General features: G+C 46.0%; 3 protein-coding genes across 6 annotated transcripts in view; 2 read left to right on the plus strand and 1 right to left on the minus strand.

Moving 5' to 3' along the window:
* The window catches only part of LOC108251493 (calcium/calmodulin-dependent protein kinase type II subunit alpha), a 26,605-nt gene extending 21,716 nt beyond the window's left edge, over window positions 1-4,889 (plus strand). The window contains exons 15-17 of the mRNA XM_037974419.1: window positions 257-351; window positions 457-685; window positions 922-4,889. Coding sequence (XP_037830347.1) covers window positions 257-351; window positions 457-685; window positions 922-925 — 328 coding nt within the window. The 3' untranslated portion in view covers window positions 926-4,889. The remainder of the gene's footprint in view (window positions 1-256; window positions 352-456; window positions 686-921) is intronic.
* A 606-nt stretch (window positions 4,890-5,495) lies between these two features.
* rps14 (ribosomal protein S14) lies at window positions 5,496-7,553 on the plus strand. 4 transcript variants are annotated; one of them, XM_017441834.3, is made up of 5 exons: window positions 5,496-5,617; window positions 6,417-6,567; window positions 6,639-6,800; window positions 6,880-6,956; window positions 7,445-7,553. In XM_017441834.3, exons 2-5 carry the CDS (start codon window positions 6,419-6,421, stop codon window positions 7,510-7,512), a joined length of 456 nt encoding a protein of 151 aa, XP_017297323.1. In that variant the 5' UTR covers window positions 5,496-5,617; window positions 6,417-6,418; the 3' UTR covers window positions 7,513-7,553. The 4 variants fall into 4 exon arrangements, with proteins under 4 accessions (XP_017297323.1, XP_017297324.1, XP_017297321.1 ...); XM_017441835.3 differs by having other exon boundaries at window positions 5,529-5,617; window positions 6,414-6,567; XM_017441832.3 differs by having other exon boundaries at window positions 5,574-5,684.
* A 129-nt stretch (window positions 7,554-7,682) lies between these two features.
* The window catches only part of chm (CHM Rab escort protein), an 8,966-nt gene continuing 6,979 nt past the window's right edge, over window positions 7,683-9,669 (minus strand). The window contains exons 12-17 of the mRNA XM_017441831.3: window positions 9,162-9,269; window positions 8,992-9,055; window positions 8,831-8,927; window positions 8,416-8,514; window positions 8,011-8,156; window positions 7,683-7,925 (exon numbers count right to left, since the gene is read on the minus strand). Of these exons, the coding sequence (XP_017297320.1) occupies window positions 7,785-7,925; window positions 8,011-8,156; window positions 8,416-8,514; window positions 8,831-8,927; window positions 8,992-9,055; window positions 9,162-9,269 (655 nt within the window). The 3' untranslated portion in view covers window positions 7,683-7,784. The remainder of the gene's footprint in view (window positions 7,926-8,010; window positions 8,157-8,415; window positions 8,515-8,830; window positions 8,928-8,991; window positions 9,056-9,161; window positions 9,270-9,669) is intronic.

Below are 9,669 nucleotides of genomic sequence, written 5' to 3' on the forward strand. Positions count from 1 at the left end.
TCTTTCTGTCTCGTCTGTCCTCTTTCTGTCTCACCTGTCCTCTTTCTGTCTCATCTGTCCTCTTTCTGTCCCGTCTGTCCTCTTACTGTCTCTGTCCTCTTTCTGTCTCGTCTGTCCTCTTTCTGTCTCGTCTGTCCTCTTTCTGTCCCGTCTGTCCTCTTTCTGTCTCATCTGTCCTCTTTCTGTCCCATCAGTCTTATTTCTGTCCTGTCTGTCATCTTTCTGTCCCGTCTCTAATCTGTCTCCGTCCCCTCAGTAAAATGTGCGACCCGGCTGTGACGGCGTTCGAACCCGAGGCTTTGGGAAACCTTGTCGAAGGTTTGGACTTTCACCGCTTTTATTTTGAAAACCGTGAGTTGAAGCCGATGTTTTTGTGACTCGTTGTGGTTTTGGCGTTTTTCGATGCTTGTCGTCCCGCTCACCTGTGCAGGTGTTCTGTGTGTGTGTGTGTTCCAGTGTGGTCGAAGAACAGTAAACCGGTCCACACCACCATCCTGAACCCCCACATCCACCTGGTGGGGGACGAGGCCGCCTGCATCGCCTACATCCGAGTCACGCAGTACATCGACTCCAACGGCACGCCACGCACTGCCCAATCAGAGGAGACCAGGGTGTGGCACCGCCGTGACGGCAAGTGGCAGATCGTCCACTTCCACCGCTCAGGCTCCCCCTCCACGCTCAGCAAGTAAGAGCAGGTGGAGCGCCGCGGTGCGTTCAGGGGCCCTGGGCCCTGAAGGAAAGGAGGAGTTTTAGATTTCACTGCATGCAGGATCACAGGAACCAAGGAAGAATTATCAGTTGATTCTTCAGAACTTTCTCCAAAGAACATTTCATAGAGAACACAAAACATCTTTTACTTCATGCAGCTCAAACTGTACAGCATCGAAAGGCTCTGATTGCTTTTCCTTTTTCTTCTTCCAGCTAACTTCCTCTTCCAGAGTGGGCGGGTCTCTGAAGGGCTGCCGTCACCTTGACAACCGGTTGATTGACAGCAGACCAGGTGTCTGACACCAACCATTCAGGATTTTGTTTGAGAAGTTGGAGGAAACTACGGAGCCAGAAAGTTTCACTCCGACCCGTCCAGCAGTCAATCGCATCATCAATCAGTTAATCATTCAACCAATCAGCTTCTGCTTTGTAACTAACCAATCAGCTCCCTCGGTGCAGAAACAGGTTGCATTAGCTTTTGGAAACCTTGTATCTCCAGCTCCTCACACACAGCGCCCCCCAGTGGTCAGAACCGGATCAATGCTGCTGATTAGCTTAGCTTAGCACAAACACTGGAAGCAGATGGAAACTGTTAGCCTGAGCGCGTGCAGAAGTCTGACATCACATCAGTCGTTCCATTAATCAACAAATCAAAACCACTGATCAGTAATATTGATCAGCACACCTGAGAGATACGAGGTTTCCCTGCAGGTAAAGTTAGGTATCTAAAGTAATAAATGAAAGTAATAAAGAACAGAAAATGTGTAGTTTATTTTTTATGATAAGTCTAAGAGTCGTCTGACTGATCATTTTTAGACCAATTCTTTCTTGCTCACATTTAATTCTTTATTTTTAAGAATAATTTCCAATTCCTGGGGAGAAATAACTCTTTTCTTCTTATTGTTAGTTTTTACAGTTACTAAACCAGCTCCTTATTGCCACCTACAGGCTGAGTGTCAAACTGCAGCCTTCTGTTCTGCTGCTGATCCCAAATGATTATCAATCTGTCCACGAGCGCGTCGAGGACATCCTGTCAACTATCCACGTCCCGTCGACTGTCCACGAGCGCGCAAAGGACGTCCTATTGACTGTCCACGAGCGTGTCGGGGACATCCTGTCAACTATCCACGTCCCGTCGATTGTCCACGAGCGCGTCAGGAACGTCCCATCGATTGTCCACGAGCGCGTCAGGAATGTCCCGTCAATTGTCCACGAGCTCGTCGGGAACGTCCCGTCGATTGTCCACGAGCGCGTCGGGAACGTCCCGTCGACTGTCCACGTGAACAGACGCTGGTTAAAGCCTGAATGTTGTTGACTTCCTGTCGTGTTCTGGCCCGATGCTCTAGTGATGCCCTCTGGTGTTCATGTGAGGAACTGCGTGGTTTTGATGACAGAAACTTCTCGTTTATATTCAGACATCTAACTTCTTTATGTTTCTACAGTAGCCCACAAGGGACAAATCCAACCCTTTCCAGCAGCCTCCAGGTGTTTGTTTCAGGTGTTAGTTGGACGCTTCATCCTCTAAATTACATTAAATTTACCGTTAAATTTCCCTCAGCAGTTTGATAATAAATCTTGAGATAATTTGGTCTAAAAAGTGATCAGAGACATTTGATGGCGACGCTTAACTCTCTGCTTCCTTCGTTCTCTGAGAGCTCCACAAACTTCCACCACTCTACAGGCGCTGATCTTCCATGAACTCCCCCCCAACCTGACAAGCTAACGAGGCACCTGCCCCCACTGACAACAAGCCCTGATGAAATACCTCCTTAACGAGCTCCCTGCGCTCCTCCTCGGCTTTTAACTGAAGCAACTTTACAGATCAGACTGAAATGTTCTCCGGTTCTGAGCTGTGAGAGGAAGAAGGAAGTAGGGAGGAAACAACCAGGGAAGGATAGAAGCAAATCAAAAGGAAAGTAGGAAAAGAAAGAAGACTCCCTGACTTTGATTCAGTGTAAATAAAATATGATTTAAAATAAGCCGGCCAAACTGACATCATTTTAAGGCGTTTACAGATAACAGGAAGTAAAGCGTGTCGACCTGTTTCAGCTGCTCAGTCGGGGACTTTTCTTTCCGGATCAGTGATGTTTGGTGGCGGCAGAATAAAACGGTGTTTTTTTTTAAGGAGAGCTCGTATTTCTTCCTCTTCGGTGGCGGTGTTTTGTACAGAGCCTGTGATTTCCTGCATGCTGGACTTTGTGTTTAGTGTTTGGGCTTCAGGCTCGGCTGCGTTTCGGCTGTTTGCAGCTTTTCTTCAGGCTGTTTTCCAACCCTGCGCTGATCCTTAGCGCTGTTAGCATTCCTCCCTGGAAGCAGCAGCGTCTGTTAGCTGCAAGCTAACGAAACGCAGACGTGCCGACTTTGATATTCTGCCGACTTTGAGCCGTTGTGTTTGTCTCTGAAGCGTTAATCAGCTTTTTACTGTGGAGAGAATATAGAACTTTGTACAATCAGATTCTTACTAAGATGATATTAATAATTCGCTGAATATACTGCGTTTGTATATTTGAAAGCTTTTTAATGTTCCGATCAGACTTCCAGTTCTGGCATTGTGTGAATTATTTTGGTTTTGAAGCATTTTAAAGTGTGAGCTGGTTGTTTTAGCAGCTGCTGAATGTCTTTTTGCCTCCGCTGCCCTTTGGTTTAACAAACATTTCTCTGAGACGTTTGGAGTCCCGGCTCAGGAAACACCAGACTGGACGTTGGTCACAATAAGGTTTCTTCTTCCAAACAGGAAGCTGCCATAACAAGAGGGCGGGGCCTTAGGCCACACCCACTGAATGCATGAAATATCAGAGTCTCATTAAATGGCTCCTTCCTGCTGATTGGCCAGCGTCAGGAAGCTGCTGAGACTTAGAGAGTTCCACCCAAACAGATCTGATCAGAAGTCAGATCTGGATGTGGCCCCAGCCGGGACTCCTCATGGCTCCTACAGAGTGAACGGCTGTTTTCTGCTGCCTTCTTCACTCGGAACTTTACGACACTTGAAAGTATTTATCTGTGGTGGAAATGAAGAAACTCTGCCTGCAAATATCTGAGATGTCATTTTATAAAAACTATTTTGGTGTTTATGCTTGAAACTGAAACTTTGATTCTTGTTAGATTAGATTTCTCTGGTTATTCTTCTGAAGAAAAGCTTTTTACCACACCTTCCTGTTGATCTAAACCCCTCCAAAGCAACGTTAGCAACGTTAGCATTGTTAGCAATGTCAGCAACGTTAGCATTGTTAGCAACATTAGCAAGCCTCTGCAGCTTTATAAGCTAACGAGCTCCTGCTGGATCACATGATCAGAATCTGCTTTCTGATTCGCTGACAGAAAACATTTGGATTGAGGCCAAATACTCTGATGAGTCCCTGATGTGGCCTCTCACCTGCAGCTCTGACAGGTGAGAGTCTCTCACCTGCAGCTCTGACAGGTGAGTCCCTGATGTGACCTCTCACCTGCAGCTCTGACAGGTGAGAGTCTCTGATGTGGCCTCTCACCTGCAGCTCTGACAGGTGAGTCCCTGATGTGGCCTCTCACCTGCAGCTCTGACAGGTGAGTCCCTGATGTGGCCTCTCACCTGCAGCTCTGCAGACATCAGGAACAGAACCCAGAAGGTTCGACCCACCAGCGATCCTTCGGCTCAGTCCGAGCTGACGGCAGCTGCAGGGCTCAACAAGCTAATGTGCTAAACTTCACCTGTCTTAAAGATGCTAATGATGCTAACAAGTTAGCAGTTCTGAAAACTTCAACAACTTAATTTTATTACATTTGTTTAAAATTATAAGCAGGATATTTAAAATTCCCAAAATGATGAAACAATTTTCCGTTAAAGTCTAATTTTAAAACAAATTCTGCTCCTTAAATTTAGTTTTATTTTGGTAATTTTCTATAAAAAAGCCTTTAATCTTCCTGAATGTATTCCAGCAGTTTAAAACTTTATCCTCCTGTGAGCTGATGTTCTTCAGAACCAATAATCGGATCAATAATCACCTTCCTGACGTCCTCTCAGTATTTTTATGATAAATATTGTTCTGTACTGTAATAACTGGACTAATGCTGCATGCTCCGTGTGTTCCTGTGTGTCTGAGGGCGAGACTGGTTTTTATCTTTTTCTTTTGTAGTTTTTGGAGTCATTTCTTCTTCTTCTGCGTTGTGTTCAGTATGATTCTGTAAATAAACTGAGGTGGTCGATCGCTGCTCTCTGATTGGTTTATTTTTCCCTTCATCACACTTTCATCCAGTAAGAATCCATCATCAGCTGCACATGAATCCGTTTTATTGACCCGTCCTGATCCACGAACAGCAGCAGCTGCTACAGACTTTTATCTCCTGACTGTAACTCCATCTTTAAAATTTAACCAACATAAAGAATAAAAACAGTCAGAAATAATAACTCACAGCTCAGCATCTCAGGAAGTTAAAACATTAACTGTTGGACAAAAACATGAGAAACGAAACGAGCTGGGAGTTGTTCACTAATGAGTAAAAATGTAATTTATTCTAAGAGTTCTGAGCCTTTAAAACACCTCAGAGTGATTCATTAAATACTTAAATAATAGTGTGCTGCAGTAAAAATAAAATATCCCCACGAAATGTGTCACAGACTAACAGATAAGAATAAAAACATCAATAAAAGGTAATAATTATAATAATGAAATAAACTTTAATAAGAAGTATCATTAGACAAACTTTCAAAAATTACATTTAATAAAAACATTTAAAACAATAAAAGAAACTGATGTGAAAATTTTTACTAAATAATGTAAATATTTCAAAATAATGTTCATTTTCTACAAATGAAGCTACAAAAATGGCCGCTTGGTGGCAGCAGCGGGTTCCTCTGACCGGAACTGGTTATGTTTGCGCCGGAAGCGGAAGTTCCTTCCTTTCTTGTTTCTGCTCAGTAAAGAGACGCACTCAGGTGAGTTTAGCTCGGAGGTTTAATCCGACATAAATCTGGCTTCCAGGTGACCATCCGCTGATCTCAGGTGTGTCTGCTGGATGTTTGACGCTCTTCCTGTTTGTCGGAGTCTAAATTAGTTTTCTGTGAAACTTTAAATATCAGATTTTATTTGTTTTTTCTGTTTCTGTTGCCACCTATCGCCATCTTGGTTGAGTCCCGAGGCGGGAAAATAAGCCAGATTTATAGTTTTTTTTTTTTTTGTGAAGGTGAAGACAGGTGAGCCTGAAATGTTTCTGTGTTTCAGAGTAAATCAGCAGCTCAGGTGTGTTCAGGTTAAACGGAGGTGGTTAGTAGAAGTTAACAGGCTAAAGTTAGCCTCCTGGTGGCCGTGCGCGGACTGTTTAAACATTTCTGATTGTGTTAAATATTAGAGTCCACCTGCAGAGTTAAACAGGTGGGTTTACTTTGATTTAATCTGTAAATTAATCCTTCGTTAGCAGCAGTTAGCTTCTGTTAGCATTAGCTTCTGAGCTGCAGGTTTTATCCATGTGTTAGCAGTCTGATCCGGTGGGTCTATTATCGGACAGATTCTGGTTGATTTTAAATGAAGTTTTTAATGTTTGGAATACGACCTGATTTTAGTTGGTTCAGGTTAAAGGTTCTGCTGGGGTGCCCAAGGTTTTTCCTGAAGGTTGAGATTAAATGATCAGTTCTGGTTGTTCTTCAGATGATGTTTGTGCAGCTGGTGTGGGATGTGATCGTTTTCACGTTGAGCTTCATCACTTTTAACTGCTGAGCTCCTCCTCTTCTTCAGCAGACATGGCTCCCCGTAAAGGAAAGGAGAAGAAGGAGGAGCAGGTCATCAGCTTGGGTCCTCAGGTGGCCGAAGGAGAGAATGTCTTTGGCGTTTGTCACATCTTCGCCTCCTTCAACGACACCTTCGTCCACGTCACCGACCTCTCCGGAAAGTAGGTCACCTTCCTCGCGTCAGCTGACCTGCAGACGGGAGGCGGCCTCTGATTGGTCTGTTTGTTTCCAGGGAGACGATCTGCCGTGTGACCGGCGGGATGAAGGTGAAGGCGGACAGGGACGAGTCGTCTCCATACGCCGCCATGTTGGCAGCTCAGGACGTGGCTCAGCGCTGCAAAGAGCTGGGGATCACAGCGCTGCACATCAAGCTGCGAGCCACCGGAGGAAACAGGTACGCTCACCTGTCCAGGTCAGTTTCCTGTCGGGACAGAAGGTTCGCCTGTTAGACTCACGACCTTTGTGTCTTTCAGGACCAAGACTCCTGGACCCGGAGCTCAGTCCGCTCTGAGAGCTCTGGCTCGATCCGGGATGAAGATCGGACGCATCGGTACGTTCAGAACACACAGCGGCGTAATGTTTAGCTCAAAGCATCATGGGAAATGGAGTTCAGTCTGAGTGTTATAATCAGGTGTTTACCAATCAGAGTTTAGTTCAGACAGAATGGTTTTAAATAAATTTTCTCCTGATGAGCCTGAATTGGATCTTTTCTGATCCTGTGAGTCAGATCCTGTCGGAAACTTCTGCTGGTGTTTTTAAAATAACCAGTTTCCTGTTTATAGAAAGCTTCAGACGGAGCTGCTTCGTGATTTCAGTTTTATTTCCACACGATCGGCTTTAAGCTCGACTCCTGCAGTTTATTTAGCTGTTCTTGACTGAAGTTTCTGTAAGATTTTTCTGTTTTCTTTTACCTCAAAGTAAAGATCCTCCTGTTTCCAAATGTTTAATTTATTAAATATGTGGAGCTGCTGTTTTAAATAATAACAGGAAGAAGCATCTTCATGAAACTGACTTCCTGTTTCTTCTTCTTGTGTTCAGAGGACGTCACTCCGATCCCGTCGGACTCGACCAGGAGGAAGGGCGGCCGCCGTGGTCGCCGTCTGTAGACAGCTGTAAGATTTCACAATAAAAGCCTAAATCAAGTCCCGACAGAGTAAGCTGTGAGTCTTTTATTGATCTGATTGAAGCGGCACGCTGATCAATAATCTCAAACAGGTGATCCGGTTTTACCTGAGAGCAGCTCTGTCAGGAGAAATGAGCCAATCAGAGCGCAGGAAGCAGGTCGTGTTAAACTTTATTGATCCAGATGATTTAAATACAACAAAACAAAATGAATAAAGGCAACTTTGAAACAAAAGGTTTGGCTTCAGGCTGAAGGTTAAAGGTCACTCTCCTGCTCCCCCTGGTTCTCCTCCTGTCCCGCCGCTCCCTCGTCTCCATCGTAGATGATGTCCTCGGGGTTCGGAGCAGGAGGACAGAAGTCCTCGTCAGGAAGAATCTTGTGGAAGATGAACTCAGCCTGAATACAGAATAAAAACTTCTTCATTGAGCTCCTTTAATTTCAACCAATCAGCAGCCAGGGGGCGGGCTCAGGTGCGTCTCACCTGTTTGACTGCGTGTTCGTGACCCAGACTTCCATCTGGACCAGAACACACGTACACGTTACATGGGAGCTGGTGACCTTCGACCTCCACGGCCGAGCCATCAGCCATGTTGAAGTAGAAACACCAGAGGACAAATGGGCGGCCATCTGTAAACAAAGGGGCGGGGCCTGAATAAACAAACATGATGCTGATGCTCCGCTTGTAATTAAACCACAGAAGAAGAAAGTGAACGGCCCGAAGAGCAGATGTGACGCCGCGTCTATCATCTGTCAGCTGATCAGAAATAAAACCTCAACTCTGAGGAAGACGAGTAACTATTAAAGTCGGGGTGGTGTGTGTGTGTCTGTGTCTCTGTTCATGTGGTGTCTCTGTTTCCGTGCGTGTGTGTGCTTGCACGCTCGTTACCGGGCTCCTCTGACTCCGTCGTGCGGAACATCATGGTCACCACTGGCGACAGGTCCTGGTGGGCGGAGCCAGTTGACTGACAGGTGAGGTGAACCAGATCTGAACAGAGACAGAAACACTTCAGCTGATGCAGCCGTTTCCATGGCAACAGATCCAGGAAACAGGAAGTCCAGTTTTAAACTTCCTGTTGGGATCAGAGGCGATTTTATTGTTTTCCTTAAATTTGATCGATTGTTTCTAATTTTAATGTTTTTATTTAAATTGATTATTTTTTTAATTTAGATTGTTATTTAGGTTTACATTAGCAGAGGAGGAGGAGGTGATGACGCTCCTCCTGTCAGAGATCACATGACCTGCTGACATCACTGACAGAACCTGTCTACAGAACCGGACCTGGGGTCCGATCAGAACTCACAGGTTCCTGGAACGCAGGTCATCGTGGACGAACACAGCTCCACCATCTTCACAGTTGGACCGCCGGCTGCTGCTGGAGGAACCGTTACCATGGAAACCTGTGAAGACAGACCGTTACCTGTTGACGTCCGTCACCTGCAGCAACCTGTCAGGTAGATTTACCTGCTGGTCCGATTCTCCAGGCAGAACCGAGGCGTCTGTGATCAGAACCGCTCGACTCAAGAACCTGAACACAGAGATTTATTATGATGTCCCCTGAGGATAAACCCAGGGGAGGTGGAGCTAAAGGAGCAGTAATTACAACAGCTTCTTTCTGATTGGTGGAATCTGACCTGGGAGGCGTGGCCATCTTCTTCCTGTCTGAACCCACGCAGCCGTCCTCCACCACAAAATGGCTGCAGCTGATTCGCTGTCCCCGGCTGTCAATCACAGCCCTACACCTAAACCAGGAGCAGAGGAGACGCTGATGTCACAAACACACCTGTTCACAGGTGAGGTCAGAATCCCACCTGATGTTTACACAGATGTTTACACAGCTAAAGGTCAGAAACGTCTCTCTGCGCCGACAGTTTGTCCACGTTTCACCTGTACCTCCAGGAAAGCCCCGCCCACATTAATGTCAATCACTGCTGGGGCTGAAAGACGATGATTCCAGAACCAAAAACTGATCCAAGCAGCTTAAAATGACCTGAAAACCCCCTGAAGCTGACCCCTGCAGAACCCACTCCCTGACCCCTGCAGAACCCCTCCCCGACCCCTGCAGAACCCACTCCCCAACCCCTGCAGAACCCACTCACCGACCCCTGCAGAACCCCTCCCTGACCCCTGCAGAACCCACTC

This window comes from Kryptolebias marmoratus, unplaced genomic scaffold (genome assembly GCF_001649575.2).
Source record: "Kryptolebias marmoratus isolate JLee-2015 unplaced genomic scaffold, ASM164957v2 Scaffold42, whole genome shotgun sequence".
Classification (NCBI taxonomy): domain Eukaryota; kingdom Metazoa; phylum Chordata; class Actinopteri; order Cyprinodontiformes; family Rivulidae; genus Kryptolebias; species Kryptolebias marmoratus.

Bases quoted from the DNA above. Each gene is read 5' to 3' on its own strand.
- rps14 (XM_017441834.3), top strand. From the start codon at position 6,419: ATGGCTCCCCGTAAAGGAAAGGAGAAGAAGGAGGAGCAGGTCATCAGC. The intron at 6,568-6,638 runs GTAGGTCACCTT...GTTTGTTTCCAG, and splicing joins GTCACCGACCTCTCCGGAAA to GGAGACGATCTGCCGTGTGA. The intron at 6,801-6,879 runs GTACGCTCACCT...TGTGTCTTTCAG, and splicing joins CGAGCCACCGGAGGAAACAG to GACCAAGACTCCTGGACCCG.